This window comes from Argopecten irradians, unplaced genomic scaffold (genome assembly GCF_041381155.1).
Source record: "Argopecten irradians isolate NY unplaced genomic scaffold, Ai_NY scaffold_0480, whole genome shotgun sequence".
In the NCBI taxonomy this organism is placed as follows: Eukaryota; Metazoa; Mollusca; class Bivalvia; order Pectinida; family Pectinidae; genus Argopecten; species Argopecten irradians.
The window spans coordinates 1-25,021 of NW_027187947.1; the positions used below are offsets into that span (position 1 = coordinate 1).

A 25,021-nucleotide genomic window follows, 5' to 3' on the forward strand; every position below is an offset into this window, starting at 1 on the left:
TTTCTCACAAAGAATGTAGGTTCCCCTAGGGCTCTAGTTGTGCATAATGCGTTTTTGGATCGATTGGTCAACACAATGGCGGGTCAGGCAGCCATCTTGGATTTTGATAGTTAAAGTTTGTTATCGCTATTTCTCACAAAGTACTGAAGGGATATTTCTCAAATTTCATATGTAGGTTTCCCTAGGGGCTCTAGTTGTGCATAATGCGTTTTTGGATCGATTGGTCAACACAATGGCGGTCAGGCAGCCATCTTGGATTTTGATAGTTAAAGATTGTTATTGCTATTTCTCACAAAGAACTGAATGGATCTTTCTCAAATTTCATATGTAGGTTCCCCTAGGGGGCTAGATGTGCATATTGCATTTTGGGACCCAATCAGTCAACAAAGATGGCCGCCAGGTCAGCCATCTTGGATTTTGCTAGTTAAAGATTGTTATCGCTATATCTCACAAAGTACTGAAGGGATCTTTCTCAAATTTCATATGTAGGTTCCCCTAGGGCTCTAGTTGTGCATAATGCGTTTTTGGATCGATTGGTCAACACAATGGCGGTCAGGCAGCCATCTTGGATTTTGATAGTTAAAGTTTGTTATCGCTATTTCTCACAAAGTACTGAAGGGATCTTTCTCAAATTTCATATGTAGGTTCCCCTAGGGCTCTAGTTGTGCATAATGCGTTTTTGGATCGATTGGTCAACACAATGGCGGTCAGGCAGCCATCTTGGATTTTGATAGTTAAAGATTGTTATTGCTATTTCTCACAAAGAACTGAAGGGATCTTTCTCAAATTTCATATGTAGGTTCCCCTAGGGGGCTAGATGTGCATATTGCATTTTGGGACCAATCAGTCAACAAGATGGCCGCCAGGCAGCCATCTTGGATTTTGCTAGTGAAAGATTGTTATCGCTATATCTCACAAAGTACTGAAGGGATCTTTCTCAAATTTCATATGTAGGTTCCCCTAGGGCTCTAGTTGTGCATAATGCGTTTTTGGATCGATTGGTTCAACAAAATGGCGGTCAGGCAACCATCGTGGATTTTGATAGTTAAAGATTGTTATTGCTGTTTCTCAGAAAGTACTGAAACGATCTGTCTCAAATTTTATATGTAGTATTTTGCAAAAGTTTGAAAAGCAGATAAAAGATCCCTCTTTCCTTTGTCAGACATAGATCATTCTTTGGTGGGTCTCCAAGATCCCTCTGGGATCTCTTGTTGTAATAGTTTAGAATAGAGGCAAATTCATAGACGATTTGGGTAGTCAAATAGATGTAAAATAACTCATTATAAAACATAAGATAACAAGCAGCGAATAATTATTCATTTTATTTCAAGAAATTGAAAATATTATTTTGAGCAAATCATGAAAACTGTCAGAACTCAATATAAACACGTCAACGGGGTGATCTTGAATTTTCATTCCGAACAAGCAATCACTATCGTACCATCAGATAGCAGAGAAGTCAACATTGTTGGAATTAGGGGAGATAATCACCGGATCACGTGGTTCAATTCTAACAGTTTGACTATATAAACCTGAATTTGCTCGAATTCTTCTGATTCGTTCATTTGATGAGTTTGTGTTTAAAGAATTAGCCATGAATAAGCGTTCATCTGGTAAGTCGCTGCCTACCGTATAAATGACACTATTAGTGCGTCGTTGTTGATAATATGTAACACGTGGCCATAACGTAAAAGCAGCTACACCAACTCTGCGTCTTGTCCAGGGAGCCATCATCTCCTTTAAGGAATCACGAAATGTCGAGTTGGTGAAGGCGTAAATAAAAGGATTATATGCACAAGATGCTTTAGCAAACAGCGTTGGAAGAGCGGCCACCGAGTGGTTGAAGTTGAAACTAGCAACACTCATGCCTGACATAATGGCGTACGGAGTCCACGCAACAATGAACGCAGACATCATCATGAAACTGATCTGCAATAAAAACCGTTAACATATAACATTGCTAACACATAACCTGGTTTGAGGCAGTCATTTTCACTGTAGTGAAAGCTAGTTCTTTGTAATAATGAAGATACATATTAATAACGTTTTCCAAAAAAAGTAAGCATTTTAATTAAAAAACATGTCTCCATTAAAGTACTTTTATTGGTTAACAGCCGAACGAGGTGATGTTGAATTATAATTTAGAACTAATGAAATGAATTATCTAAAATAGCTAACAAGAGACCTATGGGCCGTCACCTGATACTTGATACAGAATTGTTATGTAGTTTACTAGCCAACTGATGTCTTTTGTTCACGAAATAGAAACATACATCTAATAGGCCTACCTACAGATCTTCATTTAGTTTCGTGCATATTTACTCGCATTACTGTGTTCACAAGGTTCAATTCAATAATTATTCCAACGGGCAAAAAATCTGTAAATAATCGTCGAATCAATCTAATTTTCAAACTCATTCGATATCTTTCCAATATTAGTCTAAATGCAAAGTTTCATTGACCGCGGTTTATATCTACTAAATATCGCGTTCACAAGGCCCGATATTAATTATTAGTGCAAAGGGCAATGACTCCATATATTACTGTCGAATCAAGCTGATTTTCAAACTCGTCCGAATCTTTCCAATGCTAGTCTACACAGAAAGTTTCATTAAGCTTGGCTTATATTTACTCAAGTTATCGCGTTCACAAGGAAAAGTTAACGGGCGACGGACGATGCACGACAGACGCCGCATGACGACTGACAAAAGACTATCGCAACAGGTCACCATGACCTATGGTCAGGTGACCTAAAAATTATGAAGTTTGACATAAAATATCCACATCTTTTGCGTTTTTCAGGGCTTTTCATTTATGGGAGAAAAAACCTATTGTGTTTGTTCTGTATTCATTATTATTCTTCTGCACAGAAAGTTGTATACAGAGGATCTGAAATGGTAAGAGGTATGCCAATGGACATGTCACCGGCTAATGGATATAGATGTAATAACACCACTATTAGAGACCACTTATTTTTTTATCGGTTATATTGCCCTGATTCGGTGTAATAGCTGATACATTTACAGCGTATCTACATTGACAAGTAAAACAGCATACGCTCTATGAAGCTTTAGAGTATTTGATGGAAATATGACAAGAAGTGAAGGGTATTTTCACCCGTTAATTATGTATATATTATACAATGTACATGTATACACGTGTACATGTAAGGTATAATTTTGCTTTAAATACATAAATACACATTGAATTAAGATATATAGTTAGGCTGATTTTTTAAGTAAATACGATTGGAAAATGTTATATAACTAGTGGCATATAGGGAATTTCCATTAGACAGATACACATTATAACTAGGGATATATAGGAAAATTCCTTTAGACGGATATATACTATAACTAGAGATATATTGCGAATGTCCATTAGACGGATATATACTATATCTAGGGATATATAGGGAATGTCTATTAGACGGATAGACATTATAACTAAGGATATATAGGGAATGTCCATAAGACGGATATAGACATTATAGCTAAGGATATATAGGGAATGTCAAATGATGATATAATGATAAAAGAAAAAAAATGTAACTAATTAGTCCGCTAAACCTGCCTATTGTATTAGGTTTTTATTCGTTTTTTTCTTATATATAGTTCATATTAGGCAAAAAATATTTTAAAATCCTAATAATATAGACAGGTTTAGCGGACTAGTACCTTATATCATGACAAATGAAAATAAAATAATGGTAGAAGCAAGTATAAAACCTTATTATATAATGAAAACTTTTCTTTATAGCCGCAAAAACCTGTACAAAATATGATTATTTACACTTAGAAACTCGTCACAAAAATTCTGCATACGCTTCAACGTTTATTAGATTTAACACAGTAGAACTTGTAGTCGATAAAGTGGTGTTTTCAGTAGATAGCAGATGTGTCCATTAGAGAGATGAGATTTCCTGCGATCGGATGTTTTGAATGTTCCCGCATCGCGCATGCACATAGGGATTGTTTACACTCAGCGAAAAATAATAATATGAAATAGTGACTAGGTCGTTTCTGTTTATTTTCAGTTTTTCTCCATTTTCAACAAAATGGCTATACAAACTTTTAAATTTTGTTATTAACACACAGTACACAAATTTTACAATTATCTTTATTTCTTTAATTCTTTTTATCTTTTATAACATGGGTTTTTAACGATTTAGTCCCTTTATAAAAGTTCTGGAAGGCCTTCTGGCCTAACATTAGGCATGTAGCAAAGTTTGATCATATGAACGACCTTGACCTTCATTCAATATGGAACATAAATGCTAAAATCTTCAAATGACATCTAGTGAAGTTCTAAAAGGCCTAGAGACCTAGTATTAGGCATGTAGCATACAGACATACATGGCTACCGCGTTAATGAATATGATTCAAGGTCACAGGAACCAAAAACTCAAAATTTTCAAATGACATTATAGGGTTGTTTGTTAACATGATTAACCTTCATCGAAGTTTCTTTTTGGTGAATAGTATTAATTGCAATTTTAAGTCTGCAGAAATTGTGATTGTATATCAAGTATGATTATCTCAATTCTACCAATAATCATATATATTATTAAACATGTTTGGAACATAAAATTCAAAGCTTTATTTTGTTTATATTAGTGTAACACATTCAGGGCTCCCTTAATTCATGAATATGATAACTGTTCCTTCAAATTTCTCCTGTACTTAACATGTGAATATTAATACAGAAAATACTACCGATCGGTTACTCACCAATGTTACACGTTGCTCAAGGTCTTGTATATATCGTGGCATATAGCCTTGGCGTGTACGGGTTTCATTCCTCCTGGTAGATATGCATAGTTTTTTCCTAAGAATCATCCCATAGGAGAACGTAATCACACTTAAAGGGAACATGTATATCGCCACGATGACGGATACTGTGTATGTAAGGTCCCCGACCTCTTGACCAAACCAATTCAAACTACAAGACACTGGTATGATTTCCTCGACATATGACGACCATCCAAGGAGTGGGGACACAGTCCAAAATAGAGCAAAAAACCAGATACAGAAAATGATCTTTAAAACCATTGTCTCCGTTATCTTTTTACCTGAAACATGTTTCCAAAGGAATGTTTTATGTGCCGTAAGCCAAAGTAAAAAACCAATTAAGGAATTCAGGTACATGCAACATTTCCAGTGATATCGGTAATTATACATTGAATTCTTGAAATAGATTTTCATCTAAATATTCATAAACACAAAATAAGAATTATAACAGTGCATGTTTTTCAAAAAGATCACAGAAGAAAAATTAGTTTAAGTGAGATAGCTTGTTTGTTTGTTTGATTAATTAACGTCATATTAACAGCTATGGTCATGTAAGGACGGCCTCCAATGTATGCGGTGTGTTGCGTGTATGTTATGCGAGGTGCGTGTTTTGGGAGACTGCGATATATTCATGTTGTGTCTTCGTGTATAGTGGAACTGTTGCCCTTTTTATAGTGCTATATCAATGAAGCATGCCGCCGAAGACACCAAGCAACATACCCCACCCGGTCACATTATACTGACCACGGGCGAACCAGTCGTCCCACTCCCTGTGTGCTGAGCGCTAAACAGGAGCAGAAACTACCACTTTTAAAGACTTTGGTGTGTCTCGGCCAGGGGACAGACCCCGAGCCTTCCTCACAAGGGCGAACGCTCAACTCAAGGCCAAAAGCGAGGCGGTGCCAAGGGAGGCATTAGGAAAGATAAAGTCATTTAGGAAGAAAAGATAGTATCCTAAATTTAGTCGCCTTTTACGATCATGCAATAAGGGACAGCAGGTACAATTCTAACGTCCTACCTGCAGGACAGGGCCATTTAAAGACAGTCTCCCATGTGTGTAATTAGTGAAGCCAAAATTATGAAGAAGAGCAATGATAAATTTAGCCGGGTTTGAGGATCGAGCAATAGATGTAATGTACCTGCATGGTCGTAAAAACTTACGGTATCCATACTTGCAAACGATGACGTAACGACAGAAGCCGAGTGCGGCATGGGTCATTATACTACTCACGCCGGAGTTGAAACATATAAACGCATACAACTTGCAACCAGCACTTTCAAAAATCCACCTAGAAAAAGAAAGTACGCACGATCAGGATATCAACATCATCAGGGTAGGCGATCACGTGACTCAAAATGAAACGTTTCGTTGAAAAATATGAATAACAAAGAGTAAATCTTAATACATCTTTCACGTATATCATAATGTCTTTTAAAATGACAAGATTTGTCCGATTTTCCCATGATCCTTCAATTTAAAATACACTGTAGTAGAATGTAAATACATGGACAATGATGGGAAAATAGATGTAAGCGGTGGCGTTTTGATGAATTATCGAATAAATTCATAGCATTTGTTTTAAAATACAATATTTTTTTTGCAAAAAAAACTCAAATAATTGCATTAATTAGCTCGTGTTAATATTTCAATTTTATAAACCAATGTGCTTAACAATTGTTTCAACAATGACAGCGTATTTAAAATTTCCATATTTACAATGACTGAGTTAAGATTGTCTGTGTTTACCTGTTTGAAAATGCCGAGACTGCCGTCATGGGATAGCCAATCAGAGCCACGAAGAGATCACTCAATGCTAGGTTTAAAACAAAGAAGTTGATTGGACGTCTGACGGATCTTCGTTTGGTAAAAACGAGGACAATGAGCAGATTTCCGGATATTCCTAGCACACCTGTCAACATAAAATGTTTTTTTTTACAAAGAATTGCAAATTAGACAAAAGGGAAACAAACAAAAATGTTTATTTTATTAAGTTTATTATATAATTAACTTGATCGAATTTAGTATACTAAGTACATCTTATCTTTAATAAAGCCAGACAATAACACTAATTGTCATTGAACTCTTTCGTCAGGGGACACGGTGTCAAGTTACTGGCAATGTTCCATCGGTATCGCCATAAACTTCAATATCTATATTGTCATTATATAAGTTTATATATTCAACACTAACATAGTCTTATATTAAAGGTAGGTTTCGCCCAATGAAATATGAAGACTACGAAATTGAAATTTATCCTATACATAGATATAATCTTCAGAATCGCATTTTCAATGCATACAGCGAACAAAATGGGTGGTCAGTTTGCCTAGCTTGACCAGGAAAATACTCCTCTAAAAATAGAGCGAAGTCAAGCTTTACCATAGAACTTGACGTTATTTTTTTTCTCAAAACGAGGCCGCAGCAACAAACGGAAGCGTGCAACAAAATGTCAGATAGAAGTGACAGTCTTGCCACGGCATGTTTAGTTAAAAAAACAACAACAACAAATCGAAGTGCGAGGGACTGTTTATACATATCATATCATACGCTCGCTAACTTTGTACACCAAATATACACGTAGTTAGTCTGCGGCTGTTTGTGCGCTGGCATATGTGTTGAAATTTAAACTCACCACGTGCAATGCCGTTACACGAGTCCCAACAGATCCCGGCAAGTTCCGCTTGAGATGTGGCTTCTGTTTCTTCTATTGCTACATTGCCATCTCTGAATTTAATTCCTATAGATATCCTAGGGAGCTACCTAATCCATTATAATTTCCCCCACGTTTGTTGTCGATTCAGATATATTTTTTTTCATCGCACACACTTTCGTTCAGCCAATTTTGTTTACTTTTAGTGCGTGGCGTGACAATGCGCAATGCGCCAAACTTCGACAACACAATCCATCGCAGCTTCATTTGCATATTATTTTGTCTGACGGACACCGTAATAAATCAAGGATTTCCTTCAATTTTGTATTCAAGACACATTTGTTCAATCTCAAACACATAAAGAAATTAAAATTGAGATATTTTAATATGTATTTTTCATCTTTTCTTCCGCTTATCGCATTTCACAAAAAAATATTTATTTGGTTGGGCGAAACCTACCTTTAAGAACACGTTGGAGTATATTAGCGTACGGTGTTGATAAAGCGCTTAAGGAAAGTGGGGTACTGAGGTGGAATATATTTTTTAAAATACAAAAATTAAAAACCATTACATGCATGAAAAGTAATGTTATGGTATAAATAAAAACTCGTTTTATTTTAAAGCATCCGAAAAGGATATTTACAACCAATGCCGGTTGTCATAACTATCTTTTATTACAGTGTATGTCTTACTTCAATAAAAAACTAAAATGACCATATATACCATGAATATGTATTCCCATACTTTACGGAGGCGTGAGAATTAGTTACGGTTTATATCAGTATGGACCAACAAGTATGTCCATAGAAATAAAATAAGCGTTTCTGGGGGACTTGATCAGAAATTGGTGATTATCATATTCTACAGATGTACAGAGTTCTACAAATCAATGGATGGAAAGCTCGCCAGACAAACAAGAGATCCCAGAGGGATCTTAGCGTTCACCAAAGAATGATTAATTAAGGTCCTACTAATAGCCAGGCCTCCGATGTATGCGGTGTGTAGTGTGTATGAAGTGCGTGTTTTGGGAGACTGTGGTATATTCATGTTATGTCTTCTTGTAAAGTGGAACTCTTGACCTTTTCACAGTACTATAAGAAGGAAGAATGCTACCGAAAACACCAAGCAACACATCCCACCCGGTCACTTGTTTCAAACGTCACTTCCTTTCCATATGAATTTTGAAACAGGTTCCATTACTTTCTGAGTATTATGGGTAACGAACTTTAACGGACCAAACAATCTATCGGCCTGTTGTCTGATACCTTCAAAGCTCAAGGGAAGTCTACATTTAAAATTTAAGACAGAATACTCGTTCTTTCTCAGAAACAGTATAATAAGCTTTCAAAAGAAATATACACATGAAGTTTGAGAGAGATAGACAGAATAATATTTGAGACATAGATCTTTTATGCCCTGCAGATAGGGCGGTAGAATTGTACATGCTGCCCCTATTGCATGATCGTAAAAGGCGACTAAATTTAGGATCTTATCTTTTCTCTTCTTCCTAACTGACTTTATTTTTCCTAATGCCTCCCTTGGCACCACCTCACTTTTGGCCTTGAGTTGAGCGTTCGCCCATGTGAGGAAGGCTCTGAGTTCTGTCCCCTGGCCGAGACACACCAAAGTCTATAAAAGTGGTAGTTTCTGCTCCTGGCGCTCAGCATACAAGGAGTGGGACGACTGGTTCGCCCGTTGTCAGTATAATGTGACCGGGTGGGGTGTGTTGCTTGGTGTCTTCGGCGGCATGCTTCAGTGATATAGCACTATAAAAAGGGCAAAAGTTCCACTATACAAGAAGACACAACACGAACATACCGCAGTCTCCCAAAACACGCACCTTGCACAACATGCACGCAATACACGCATACATGGGAGGCCGTCCTTACATGACCATGGCTGTTAATAGGACGTTAATTAATCAAACAAACAAACAAAAATTATATAGCGATAACAAGAATCTTTCACGGACGGTGAAGGAGGAACGGATGAATTCAAGTCGTCATTCATATGTTCTCTCCGTCCTTCCTTCAACATTGTTGTTACCACCATACTGAGAAATCTTTTGTCTTCTAGGGATATCAACTTCTTATGTAGACCCTAACTTTGCATTTTGGTCCCTATGGCTAAGAGGCAGTCATCTTGAATTTAAGTCTTTTATTTAAACTGCATCCAGAAAAAAAATCCATGATACTCCCCTGTCTAGATTGAGGTACTGTTTACACAGAAAACACAAGAAAAGCAGATTATTTTTATGTACTTTTTTGTTAATAAGACATATATATATATATACCCGATTAAACATCAATTATTATCCAAATGATATATATTATTTATTCTCTGTCGCCAGAAGAACATCTTTAAGGACTAACATGAATACATATAATTTTGTTATACAGCTGTAAAATTCTCAATTTGGTGTAAAATAAGAGTAAACTCTGGTTTTTACTTCATAGCTCCATAACATTACACATATTAAGGTTTGTTTCTTTGATTGAATAACGTCCTATCAACAAACAGGGTCATGTAAGGACGGCCTCCCAGGTATGCACAGTATTGCGTGTATGATGTGCTGGTGAGACCGCAGTATATTCGTGTTCTGTCTTCTTGTATAGTGGAATTCCTGTCCTTTTTATGGTGTTATTGTATTGAAGCATGCCGCCGAAGACACCAAGCAAAGCATTCTTGGCCCTGCAGGTAGGGCGTTAGAATTTTACCTGCTGCCCCTATTGCATGATCGTAAAAGGCGACTAAATTTAGGATCTTATCTTTTCTCTTCTTCCTAACTGACTTTATCTTTCCTGATGCCTTCCTTGGCACAGCCTCACTTTTGGCCTTGCGTTGAGCGTTCGCCCCTGTGAGAGAGGCTCTGGGTTCTGTTCCCTGGCCGAGACACACCAAAGTCTATAGAAGTGGTAGATTCTGCTCCTGCGTAGCGCTCAGCAAACGGGGAGTGGGTCGACTGGTTTGCCCGTTGTCAGTATAATGTGACCGGGTGGGGTGTGTTGCTTGGTGTCCTCGGCGGCATGCTTAAGTGATATAGCACTATAAAAAGGGCAATATTCCACTATACAAGAAGACACAACGTGAACATACCGCAGTCTCCCAAAACACGCATCTCGCACTACATACACGCAACACACCGCATTCACGACATATATGACTATAGCTGTTAATAGGACGTTAATTAATCAAACAGACAAACAAACAAATTTTGTTCAAGACATTGACAATATGAATGTGATGTTTGTTCATGCACTATAGCCCTTTACGCTCCCTCCTATCAAATTATTCATTATGGTTTGCCATTGGCCATTCGAAGTTCAGTGGTTTTGGAAAAGTCGGTTATCATTAAATTCGTCAAGATTTTGACACAATATATATGATGTTTGGTCCTACTCCAAAAACCTTTTCGCTCGCTCCTATACAATAAACAAAATTTCTGAGAAGTCGAGTATGTGTAAAATGTTTATGGATAAACGACAGTTAGCATAGGTCATGAGACCTTTCTCAGTTAACCAAATGAAAGCCTTTTGTAAACCCGTAGATATAGTGTAATATGTGAATAAATCGTTTATTGAATATATACTTACTAACGATGGATATGATGATTCCTATTGTCCTATATCCAGAAGTCTGTATACCAAGTGCTCCCGAGGGTTGATTCCCATTTGATATATTGCTCCAAATACGTACCATACTTGAGTATCACATGGACCTGGCTATGGACAGTGTTAGAAAACCGTGAGAAGAAAATTGTAAATCGCCTTTTTAGCACCTTTTTGATCCTGAATGTGTAAAGAGGATCTGATAACACTATCACTTAAATTTCAGTTGTAACATCACCGAATTTGGTATGGAGACCCATTGTTCCATCCTTACGGTAGTTAATATCATTCGTTGTCTCTGACACTACTTGGGAGCACTCTTAGACACAATAGAAAGATATTTGAAATACGATTACCAGCAATGCGCTATCTCTAATACTTTGTAAGTCCACGTTCACGCTTACAGCGAGCGACTCCATAAATCTTCTGCAACAAACGTTGTAATCGGCTTTTATGTCAAACCAGTGTGATGTTAAAATCATATATTTATATATATATATATAAAGTTAACGTACTAATTGGCTCTAGTAATCATTGAGCCAAATTGATTTTTTCTTCTGATTTTTGATCATATTAGGTATGCTTTATTACAATGAAGAATACCTCTCGGTGACTTTATTTTTTAAACACATCTCATACATTATGAACGGGCAAACCAGTCGTCACACTCTCAGTATGCTGAGTGCTAAACAGGAGCAGAAACTACCACTTCTATAGAATATGGATTATGAGAAAGAACCCAGAGTAATTTTGTTCTCAGTTAAAGACTTAACATTTTCGTGATATAATTCCTCGAATTTAGTACGACAATACATATCAATACGAAATGCAATTGAAACATTGCATTTTATTTAGCTATTACAAAATATTTTAAATAAAACATTTGACATTTAATGGCTTCAACGTAACGACGATTGATTATTGTTAGACACTGAAACTTTTCAAAAATGTTTCTCCTCGAAATCTATATTTTATTATACAGATACTTAAGGAATGCAAATGAAACATTACATTTTCTGAGGTATTTTAATTATTTTAATAATTTTTGACTATAGAAGCCTCAATGTAACGGCTTGCACATGAGTATAACGTTTAAGACCATTTGTAACGGTAAGCATGAAGTCAATACGAAATTGAACAGGGAAATTAAAATATAAATTACGTTAACAATGTTTTGGTAAACCTTTAACATTTTCATATATCTACAATGACGAAGTCGTTACAGTAAATTTAACGGGGAAGACCGTGTGCATACCAAACAAGTTTACACGCTTAATTCCTTGACAGCACTCTGTAACATTGCAAATTAATACCTGTTCTTTGCATAACTAATCTGAACACGAGAACATTATATCAAAATATCACACCATGAAAGGTTTGCTGTGAGAAATTGGTAGAATAGTTTTGTACATTAACCGATACATTACGGATATTTAGCATGTATAGCATATATTTTCAGGTTTTCCTTTGATATTAAGGTTTCTTATTAAGTAGCATGATTTAACCATGATTGTATCTATTAGTGGTATGCTCAATCGATATATCGGGTGATTTACTTCATTAAAATAATAATACGGAAAAAACATCAAAATCCTACCAAAATTATATATATTAAATAATATTTTTGCCACGACAAGGAATCGTTCTTCATCTCTAAATCCACCAAATATCCAATAAAATACAAGAGTTAATCTATAAAATAACGTGGTCAGTGACATACTGAATGGTACTATGCTGATGAATCATACTATCAATTTATACTTAAAATTTATTCTTAGGGATCAATCAATCGTACACCATATATCCTTACAATGTAATCTATAAGTCACATCCATTGTAACTACATGGAACATATTTCTTCATTATGAGGATGTTATGTTTAGCTAGAAAGGTCATGTGTGTTCAATGCAACGTTCACAACAGAATAATCTGATCATGATTGACGTTTCTGTAGTGATACGTGTTGGAATAATTAGGATCTACCTTTATCGATCTGAAACTGTACGGGATTTTTACACGTACCTTTCCATGTCATACGACACGTTGCTAGTGATAGATATGATGTACCATTATGCTTTTTCCATAATACCCCCGTGATCCGATCGTGTATATCATAATAATACTGTATTTTTACGGTTGGAATTCTGTCCATATTTTATGCCAATGAATAACATTACAATTGAGTTTTAGTACAAAATCAAAATTTACACAACTACTAAATCTGAATAAAAGATTAGCCATTTTCACATATGATGAACACTAGTTGAAATCCCTTATGAGTTGCATACCGTTCTGTATCATTCACCAACGACAAATTTTGATATTTTATATAGACAAGTTTACCTTTGAATCGTAGAGGATTCAGTTACATGAACAAAAATAATCACAAACTTAAACGTTGCTTGTTATGACAGTATGAATATAAACAAATACGTGTTGTTTTGTCGTATAAGTATCAGACATTTAACAAGAGCTGTTGGAGAACAGTAAAGCTCGCCTATTCAGAAGAAGTTGATGTTCAAGTATTTACTATTTAAATATGGAAATATGACAAATAAACAGACTCAAAAACCCCTAAAGGGCCCCAAATTGGTTGTATTATCACGTTCAGCATCCATACACATTAGGAAAATAAAATCATAAACATTTATGATGACTTAAGCTTAAAACAATAGACAAAATAGAAACTTGCTCAAAAACTTTAACATGGAAATATGACAAATTAACAGACTCAAAAAAACCTAAAGGGCCCCAAATTGGTTGTATTATCACGTTCAGCATCCATACACATTAGGAAAATAAAATCATAAACATTTATGATGACTTAAGCTTAAACAATTGACGAAACTGAAACTTGCTCAAAAACTTTAACGTGAAATGGGACGCCAACAGCTGACGCCGACGCCGGGGTGACATTAGCTCCCCCTATTCTTCGAATAGGCGAGCTAAAAAACCATTTTATGGAGACAAGCAAAAAATAAAATAAAATGACAATGCTACATTATAGATTCGATATTTTATAGACGGTTTGTTTTTTAGTTCATATACCGAGAAGCTTTAAAACCCTTTTGCTTGTGATTTTTTCTTTTCAAATCAGACACATAAAATATTTGATCAGCATTAAGTAATAAGCGATACTAAAATTCCGTGTTGCTGAACTTCATGTGTTTGGATTTCAACTCTCATTCACAATCACTGCCACATTTGACTACATTGTTCCATTACACGACCGGGTGGGGTGTGTTGCCTGGTGTCTTCGGCGGCATGCTTCAGTGATGTAGCACTATAAAAAGGGCAACAGTTCCACTATACAAGAAGACACAACACGAATATACCGCAGTCTCCCAAAACATGCACCTCGCACAACATACACGCAACAAACCGCATTCATGGGAGGCCGTCCTTACATGACCATAGCTGTTAATAGGACGTTAATTAATCAAACAAACAAACAAACCATTACACGTCCTATTAACAGCCAGGGTCATTTAAGGACGGACTCCCATGTGTGAAATGTGCTACCAAAACTGATCATGTGTATGTATTAAATGCGGTGAATGGCTTCGAGGATTCTTTTCTGAGCAACTTTGGTTCCTTGATGAAGTTGTATTGATTTGTTTTCAAAAATATTTTTTCTTTCAGTTTTACCGAATCATAGCATACATACAGAAACGCAGTCTCATTTGCGTAATGCCGAGCGCAGCAGCAGGTGCAGAAACTACTACTTATATAGCATTCCTCATAGTGGCGGGCAGTTAACTAAAGGCCAAAAGGGAGCGATGTCAAGGTAGATGTTAGATCATAAACTAGGTCAATGGACAGTTGATTTTTCTTCGGTTACTTTTATATCATTATAGGTTATATATGTCAAGTATAAAAACGAGCTGTTGGGGAACTCACTCTACATGTCTTGATTCTTCAGAACAAAAAATCAAATGTTTGGTTTCAACTCCACGTGCATTCTCCTTTCTTATGAATGGGGAATAACTCGTACAATTAGAGTGACGATTATCTCCCTTTGGCAACATAATGTAATCTCATCACATTCGTACAAATACATGATAAAAAACATCAAACGCACGAAATAATTTCTGATAACATGTAGTAAGTAAAAAAAAGAGGAATTGTCGCGATCTACCTGAAGAACGAAACGTACATGTTGTGTAGCATACAGTTATGAAATTATGAGCGTTTAAAGTTCATTCGAAAAAAGTAGGTTTTTTTTTACATCTGTGACCTTGACCTTGAACGTTATCGTCCATCCTGAATGGAAAAAACAGAAAAAAAACAATAGGCTGAATGGAAATCCCTATTTAGAAAAATTAGCAAAATTGATACCATGGTTTGTTTAATTTTGAATCCCAACCATATAATGATGCTATAGACCTTTTCATAGTTACAACATATTTACCTCCCTTTGAAGCGCAATGCGCATGACAGATACACTTATCTACATCCGGCTAGTCAACCAGCCGGAGCTAATGTAAACAGTGACGGCTCCCCGTTGACGACTGTCAACACTACACTGGTGTTTATCTCCAATCATGGGGAAAGTGTACTGCTGTGCCGCTTCTTGTTCAAATTTTAGTGGCAAAGTGAAAGATGGCAGAACAGTATCCCTTCACAGATTCCCAGCTAATAGCACGATATCAAAGATTTGGGAGCAGCGTGTAAAATGCTTTAGAAAGAATTTTAACCTTAAACCAGCAACGCGCCTTTGTAGTGAGCATTTCGAAGGGAAATCTGGTCCATCAGAATCCAGTCAACTTCCAAATATATTTTCCCAGAAAGTCTTCAAAACAAATCGGGTAAGCAATTTAACTTGACATGATGTGTCGGCACGTTTTGGTTCATATGGTACACACCGGTAGGCCTACTGACTGGCCACACAACGCGTACGTGACACATGTGTTTCCATCGTCTGTTATCTTTTACGTGTTGTATTTTTGTTTTAAACTGTCGATGATTAGGTCTACCCCAATGCTGGCTGTGATGCACGGCTGTCTGTCATGCATATATATATACTGTGTTTATAAACAGTACACATGTAAACATTGCAATACCTATGATACATTTTAGGTGTTAAAACGATCGCCCGGGGCAGTCACTGGGTCACACGTTTTCCTAGCTACTTTTACGTGTAATGGCAGATTGATTAAACGAAGTCCCTTGCTTTCGTGTTGCAGTAGGAATAACAAATTATGAAATAGTGATATCACTTACATAAAAAATTGTCATGTTTTGATTCCTTCACCTTTGTACTTAATGCTAAATAATAAATACAGCCTATTCACTGAGAGGAAAAATTCAAGCACTATTTAAAGTGTCACTGTAAACAAGTTTTTTTTGTTCCAGTAGTTAAGGGTGGTGTGGGGGGGGGGGGGGGGGGGAGGTTCACTTTCACAAAAACTGGACAAAATCTCTTTAACACCTAGTTAATGATAAAATTGATATTTGTACTCTATTCAACACGGGGAAGAGTGTGGGGTAGTGTTCAACACATAAACTGTGTTATTGCAATTTTTTTTTATATATATTTATATAAATTCAATATTTTTTTTCTGGTTTTGTTTATTCAGGTAGAAGACAATGCAATTTGTACCCCTCAAGTAGAAGAGTTCCTGACGGATCATGTGGATGTTGTCGGCACTACAGAAAATGAGAGTGACTTTCTTGAATCTGAAAGAGAATGCGAGAATTCTTTGTGTCTCAATGCATCATTTTCTGAAACATATACATCTGTTTTAATGCATGACTATGGTGGCTCAATTTCAGAGGAACATATCTCAACATCTATTAACAAAGAAGTACAAAACTGATGATGTTGTCATTCTCACAACAGAGGAATGTTTCAAGGTACACTTTAAAATCAGATCCATCAGTGAAGAATACTTGTGATGCTGGTGTCCAGTGTAAATTACCGAATATTGCCATAGAAGACATCAAGGACAATGACGAAGAGGTTATGTTTTACACAGGATTTCCATCTTTCTTAACATTTATGTTGGCGTTTGACACTATAAAGAGCTTGGCAGAAAACATGTCATATTGGAGAGGACAGAATTCTTCGGGAGAAAAGCAGTACCAAAGAAAAAACTCTAAAAAACCTGGTCCAGGGAGGAAACTCCGACTGATCGACGAGTTCTTGCTGGTTTTTATACGGTTACGCCTTGGTTTGTTAGAGGGGGATCTGGCGAGAAGATTTAACATTAGTGTCACAACCTGTTGTAACATTTGGAGAACTTGGGTACAGTTTTTGGATCAGGAACTAGTTCCAGTTTTGCTTTTCTGGCCTAGTAAGGATGCTGTTGTTGATAACATGCCTGCACAGTTCAAAAGACGATATCCTAAAACAAGAGTAATTTCAGACTGTACTGAAATACGCACTGAAACACCTAAGACAACAAAAGCTAAATCTTTGTTGTACTCTAACTACAAATCTCACATGACATGGAAAGTCTTAGTTGGTATAACCCCTGCTGGAGTTGCAAGTTTTGTGTCGCCATGTTATGCTGGCAGTGTGTCGGACAAGAAAATAACAGAACTCTCAAAAATTGTAGATTTGTGTGAAGAAGATGATGCCATTATGGTGGACAAGGGGTTCCTGATCTCGGACTTAACAACACCAAGAAAGATTCATCTTATAATTCCTCCATTTTTATCTAAGAAAAGGAAATTTTCCAGACGGGAAGTTTTCCAGACGTATTGCAAACTTACGAATTCATGTCGAAAGGCAGATGAGCAGAATAAAACTGTTTCGCATTCTAAATGGAGTTATGCCGCTTAGTTCAGCAGACACTGCTTCAAGTGTATTTAGGATTTGTACTGCTGTTACAACATTCTACCCTCCACTTGTTCAAGGTTTCAGCAAAATTGCTGATATGCAATGATATTCAGACAAGTCAGTTAACATTGACTGAGTGCGAAACAAAAACTAGAACTCATATTTACTTCAAGTGTAATTCTGACATTTAATTTCATTAAATTTTCATTGTCAAAACTCAACAACTTTGTCTAAAAGACAACCTTAAATAATTTTAAACCCATCATATAGATGTATGAAATAAAAATTATTAATCTAACAGATTACTAGCTAGTGAACAAATGTACATACATGTATATATAATGAATTTATATAGATGATTCTTTGATAATATATTTCAAATGTTATCCGAGTTTCCTCTAACACTCGCACCAGTACCGGGCAATGAACGTGTGATGAATGATATATACATATACACTTATGTCTTGGGTGGGGGTTATAGAATATACATATCTATATATAGATTTTAGATTATAAGTCTTGTTTTTGGTGTATTGATCATGACAAATGGGATAAAAATAAAAGATTAGAATTTTGATAATCTCAAGACAAGGGGCCAATATTAATATACATAATTACATTTCCTCTACAACTGACATTAACTTATGTCTTGATATAGGGGCTTTGAATTACGTAATATGTTGTTATAGATATGGACAATCATTTTGGGTGTAAAACACAAAATTTGGAGAATTTCAAGAGGTCTTATATGAATGGACAAACATTTACTTGCATGATTAAGCTCTTTAAAGCCATTGTGCTTGAATTTGAACGCTTTCAGTCAGACTTCAGTCAAAATAGCTATATATTATACATGTTGTACATGACTTAGTGACTACGTGTTTTTATCAATTTCATCAGCATTTGCAGTTATAATTTTAATAAACATATCTGAAATAAATATATAATAGAAGTATCATTGATTTAAGACATTTTCAATGCAATAATATCCACACATTGTTTGTTCAGGATCATCCAAGTTTAATTCATGTTACTATTTATTTATGCTGATAACTGCAAGGAATAGATCTGTAATAATTACCGAGTATGTGAATATTTAAAGTTTCTGTCACATTATCTTATAGCAACATAGTTTTACATCACCTGTTCCACCTTCCTTGCAAACATCCACAGTATTATTGAATACTCTGAATATTGTACATGTTTACAACAAGCCATCAGTATGGCTTCTGATGATTACTCACGATAATGAGATTTTACTGAACATGTACCAGAATACTTATAACATATTGCGAAAGATACGCCGACTATACATTTCAGGTACAATGAACGTGCGGAAGAAGCTCTGTAGCTTTGGCAGAATTTGTAAATTCCAAAAATCATTGTCAAACTGTATCCGTTCCACTGAAATACCCTTAGGAGTCCAAACCACAAAGTCACACCACATACAATCTGTGACAGCCATTTGACCCTGAACCTGGTAGTAATAGGGATGGCTTCTCTTCAACTGAATGGTTCCTTTGGCCTCGTAAACATGACAGCAAAAATCATTATGTGTTGCTGCAACTTGCGGCGTAATATCTCTGTACTTAAATGGACATTTGACTTCAACCAGTCCTTAGCCTGTGCATGTTTCATATGTTACAAATCCATCTGGACTGGCACCAATGTATGGGTATTCTTCCATAACACAACGTCCACTTTCATCAATACTGATTCCACGGTGTCCATTTGAGGATTGGGAACTTCAGATAGGAGTTCTTGGCCTTTGTCTGGTGAGTACACCCCCATTCTTGAGCATCAGTGAAACTCTCTCCATAGTATTTACAACATGACTTGATAAGGCTCACGGGTCTCTTTTCAGAGTTTCTCCTTGCAATGGCTCCAAACATAGATGCCGTTAACCTCCCAGAGCGAGCTTTTTTCCAAATAGGATTTGAGGATTGTCCCTTTGTCAAATGTGCTATCTGACTAGCATCAAACTTTAAGTTTGCAACATAACTTTCAAACACTATTTTGCACGAGTCTGATTCCAAATCAATATGATCACAAAAACAAAAATCTGGTTGAGGTAGACAACACTGCTTTAAAAATATCTGCTGGTATTTCAGGTTTTGGAAATAGTTTTAAATATCCAGAATTAGGACTTATCACACTCAATTTCTTGCAGAATTCCTGCCGATCAATAGATGACTGCTTACCAGCAGGCCTGTAATCAACGTAGCTGGAATCATCTAGTGTGTTTTTGAATTGCTCAGCCTTTTGTGGAGACAGTTTTCTTTTTCTGGGTTGATTCCATTTGCATGGCTTTGATGTTGCTGCCAAGTCTCCTGAAGCCTTCTTGTCGGTGATGTCCACTAATGCATACAGCAGTCCAGCAATGTGGTTACAGGATTCACCATTTCTAGAGTAAAAAAGAAAACAACATTTTTGATTTAAAGAGAAGGCCGTAATTATTTTTTTTACTATTGTTTAATCTCATCATGAATTGATCAGATTTTTCATTTCAACAAACTTTATTACATGAAATTAAATATGAATGGATCAGATAACAGGCTAAGCCTATATAGATCTTCTCTGTATTCTCCTAAATTCTTCTCCTTATTGAATGTCACAAAGAACAAATTCAACAGTAGAACTGTGGATACATGGAACAGTCTATCTGAAAATGTGGTATCTGCAATGACTCTGAACTCATTTAAGTCACGCCTGAACAAGCACTGGCACAATGAGCCCTCTAAATTTACTCCTACATGTTTTTAATGTTACTTGATTGGACAACGATTGTATAAAAGGATACGCCTCCAGAAGCCATTAGAGCTTACAACGGTGTTAATTTACATAATTACACAATTATTGATCAGATTATAATTAGTAATATCAGGGCATCCAGTAACGTAAACCATTGAGTATGTTTATGACTCCAATTCCAAAAACTCTGGAGTGAAGCGTGTCTATTTTTCATATGTTTTGACTCTTCAGGTTTCTGAGAAATTGTGATTTATCTTTGACTGTTTAATTGTATAATTAAATGTATATGAAGTATATTATATATGTTCCATTCAAGTTTAGTTTTTCACATATCCCTCGATAAATACATAACTAATATTTTTATCACCAACAAAATAAAATATGTTGGTTTTTGGAGAGTATTCAATCTAACAAGAACATTTGATTTATTAACATAATTAAGCTTACCCAGCAGGACAAGAACAGTCAGCAGCATGAATTTGACCTGTCATCTTGGAGAGCGATATCCATACATCATAGTCTGGTCGTTTGTTTACATCTGCAGTTGGCATGGGACGGCACAACTTTACACGCAACATAACAATGGCTGCATATTGTTCGTTGATGATGAAATGATATTTGATAGAATGAATATGGCAGTCATCATAAAAAACTTTTGCTTTCAGTTGTTGCACTGCTCCTAAAGGCAAGTTATCAAAAGTCCTAGATCTATTCAGGACGAGGTAGTTCAACAGATCTTTCTGAGAAACATCGGGTAGTAGTGTCACATCATCCGACCAGTTACTCAAAGATAATGGATGTGTTAATATATTTCGCCCAGGGGAGAAACAAATTGTCGCGCCGATCGCTGACTATAGTCCTCTTCATCACCTTCTCTGACGCTCTGTTTACTCGGTAATCCTAGTCTCAACACACCCTTCGCTCGCTCTTTTAGTTGTTCTGAGCGACCACCTACCGGTTGTCCATAACTTCGTAAAAAGTTTTTCAACTGATGAACAGTCATCTTATCGATGACCTTCGGGTCGACATTTTCTTTGAGATCCGCCATAGCATTTCCGGCTGTTGTACTAGCCGGAAGTATGGGCTTAAGCAACGCCACCTATATTTTACCAAGGGCAATAATAACCGTGAATTGACCTTACCAAATGAATATGCTATCCAATACATACTTTCAGAGAGGAATTAATTTATAAGAAAAAAGTAGCCCTATTGACCCTTTTGGGCCCCGCGCCGAAGACCCTGGGCGGTCAGCCCCATCATTTGTACCAATTTGAATCACCACCCTACTAAGCTGAAGAGTGTTGTCCCATGCATCAGTTGCAGAGAAGAAGTCGATTTTTTATGGTAACAGCCAAAATGATCCCTTTTGACCCCCGCTCTTCTTTAGGTCCTCCGGGGATCAGCCCCAACATTTGTACAAATGTGAACTTCCCCACCTACTAAGGATGCTACCATTGCATTATGGGTGCTATCAACATGCTTAGTTTTAAGTGAAGAAGTTCGTTTATATGGGAATAGCCAGTTTGACCCCCTTTTGGACCCCGGCCCTTCGGGGTCAGAACCATCATTCTGTTTCAAAATACCGCATGAAAACCACAATAGCGCTTATCTGTAAAGTTTGTGTGAAACATAAGATAACATTTCCAACCAGCAAACGTATAACTTACACATGAAGGACGCCCAGTACTGTAAATGCCCACACCACAGCCATCCAATACAATTGAAGCCGTAGAAGTTACAATCACAACTCGAAAACTCTAATCGAAAAAGGAGGAGGTGCGGGGGGAGCGGGTGGGGGGGGGGGGGGCGTCGGACGTACTTTAAATCTGCCAGAGTACCGCTACCCTGCACTGTGAAGGTCGCGTCATATACGAAATAGTAACCACAGAGCCCCAATCGAAACAATGGCGCTCGCACAAAATCTTAGAGTAATCTTATTCTGTACTCTTCCCTAACTACGTGTCTATATAAACCAAACTTATACGCACCTCCCTTGGACCACCGCCTCACTTTTGCCCCTGCAGTATCAGCTCGTTCTAGCGCCCGGTGATGGTATGGATACTAGGGTTCTCTGTTATCCCTGGCCGAATACACCAAAAAACCTAAGGCTAATAATGGTGGCGTAGTTCTTCCTCTCCTCTCTTATGCGGACTCAGGCCAAATTGGGAAGAAGGGTACGACTGGTTCGCACCGTGATCTTTCAGTAAACATTTGAACCGAGTGTTGGATGTGTGCTTTTTTATTTTTTTTTTAGTGTGTCCTGTGCTTGACATCTCAGATGAGATAATAGCTACAATTAACAAGGGCAACCAAGTTCCACAATAAACTGTTATTTGAGATTGTTTGTTTGTTTGATTTTTATAAACCTCCTACTTTACTAGCTATGTTCATGTTAGGACGGCCTCCCATGTACGATGTGTGGTTGAAGTGTATGTTTTCTGGCGCGACGGTGCCATGTTTTGGGATACTGCGCGATATACTTGCATGTTAGTGTCATCTGTGTATAGGTGTATCTGTTGCTATTTTTATTTGTTTATAATACACTTTGGGGCCTAATTTCACTGAGTAATGCATGACGTACCGAAGGCAAACCATAGCAACAACAACTCCAACCTCGATAACATTCTATACTGACAACGGAGCCGACAACAGTCGTTCTACTACCCTGAATGATGCTGAGAGCGCCTTGCCATGCAGCGCATGAATACCACTTCTTTTATAAAGACTTCTTACGAGTTGTGTCATCGGCCAGGGGACATAACCCTGAGCTCACTTCCTCCCAGGGGACCGAAAGATCGTCCTGCCAAACTCCAGGCCTAAATGGACAGGACGAGCTGTGACTGCCCTCACAGGGTTGGCAATATAAGGTAACCATAAAAGAGTAAGATTAAGAGCGGACAAAGCGAATTGTGAATAGTTTGAAATCACCTAAATTTAGTCAGCCTTCTTTACACGATCATTGGGCAATAGGGGCAGCAGGTACAATCTCTAACGCGACCCCTAACCTGCAGGGCCAAATGTGATATTCAATCTTGACATTATCACAATAGCATCAACGCAATATCTGCACAATATCTAAGCAAATTATCAAATATCCAAAAAGGTCAATTGAAATTAGTGTTTCTACAGACAATAGTATTCTGCTCGAATTTTACAACTAATTAAAATAAACAACAATAAAATCCGGTTTGGTGTACATGGGATTTTATTGGTGGGGTATTGATAGATTTCTCTACTGCAGAAAGAGCGATGTGCAAAACGGGTTTATGAGATAAAAAAATGCGAAAATAATTATCTCAATACGATTATAAATGCAATAACAGATGATTAAATACAAAACAATTTTCTGTATTTCCCAGACAACGAGTCCCGTTAGGGCAAGACGGGGATATTATAAAGTCCCACAGTTCGCGCAAGGGATTAGCCAAGCATCAGACTGCTGTTATGAAACCTGGCACAGCCCTTTTACTAATTAAAGAGTTATGAGAGCGATATAATTTAGACTTAGTTTTTCGATGAACAGATTATTTCTAGACTGCATAAGACTGCATTAATTGAACTATAACAGAGTTCCTTTTTCATTTAAATCTGTAGTCTTATATGGATTTTAAAACTGTTTTAGACCTATTGATACAACTACTTGAGCGACTTTATTATAATTTTTACCAACTGTTCCTTTCACAATTTAGTTAAATACATGGATGTCTCATTACTGTTTCTTGATCTATACGAATCAAATTGACTTGTAGAACTATGACGACATAAAATTCTGTATTGACCTTGAAATTTCGCGGACCAATTTAAGAGTGTTTATATACAATTCAGTTTCTATCTGACTGCTTTATTTATAGTAGTATGGTTCTACTCACTTGTCGCTCTTTTTCTTGTCATTTGTGATAACTCGTTTAAATTGTTATCAGCAACATATTCCCCCGTCGCTCCGAGGTTCTTATAAACTTTCTAACTTTTACCAACCATTTATATAACGCGTTTAGCTTAGCTCTGGAAATTTATTTTAAATTCATAGAATTACAAACAAAACATCTTTTTATCTGATGTTCACGTTCAAAAAATAACCACGAACAGATGCCGAAATCATTCCGTACACTTCCGCACATCGTCGCGACACAATCTCGCCAAAGTAAACACAGATAGATGTGTAGAAAAAACAATTTCACACAATTTTTTTCATAAACAAAACATAGCTGTCGACCCCTGCAGACTGCGAACTACGAAATGCAATAATGCTTGCACTTTACAATATTAGAAACACACATTCACACATATGATTTGGAAATCGGCCATTATTGGTGAATTTATATGATACAAATATCTCGCTTTGTGGACCATTAAACCTGCACGTATTATGCGCTCATATTAGCCAGAACTCACCCATACAACGTAACACACAGTAAGTCAAACACATGTGCGCTTACG

At 36.8% G+C, this 25,021-nt stretch overlaps 1 protein-coding gene and 2 pseudogenes across 1 annotated transcript; 1 reads left to right on the forward strand and 2 right to left on the reverse strand.

Annotated features, from left to right (window-relative positions):
• Nucleotides 1–1,365: 1,365 nt before the first annotated feature.
• LOC138312818 (rhodopsin, G0-coupled-like) lies at nucleotides 1,366–11,140 on the reverse strand. The gene is made up of 5 exons (XM_069253574.1): nucleotides 11,035–11,140; nucleotides 6,538–6,700; nucleotides 5,952–6,079; nucleotides 4,731–5,071; nucleotides 1,366–1,929 (listed from the first exon to the last, which is right to left on the reverse strand). The coding sequence occupies exons 1-5, from the start codon at nucleotides 11,138–11,140 to the stop codon at nucleotides 1,444–1,446; spliced, it is 1,224 nt and encodes a 407-aa protein (XP_069109675.1). The 3' UTR covers nucleotides 1,366–1,443.
• A 4,295-nt stretch (nucleotides 11,141–15,435) lies between these two features.
• On the forward strand, nucleotides 15,436–17,939 carry LOC138312814 (uncharacterized; annotated as a pseudogene).
• Nucleotides 17,940–18,967: 1,028 nt separating this feature from the next.
• Nucleotides 18,968–21,632, reverse strand: LOC138312816 (uncharacterized; annotated as a pseudogene).
• Nucleotides 21,633–25,021: the final 3,389 nt, after the last annotated feature.

Coding starts and splice junctions, on each gene's coding strand:
- LOC138312818 (XM_069253574.1), bottom strand. CDS start 11,140: ATGGTACGTATTTGGAGCAATATATCAAATGGGAATCAACCCTCGGGA. Junction 6,701..11,034: donor AATCATCATATCCATCGTTA/GTAAGTATATAT, acceptor TTATGTTGACAG/GTGTGCTAGGAATATCCGGA. Junction 6,080..6,537: donor GTCTCGGCATTTTCAAACAG/GTAAACACAGAC, acceptor TTCTTTTTCTAG/GTGGATTTTTGAAAGTGCTG.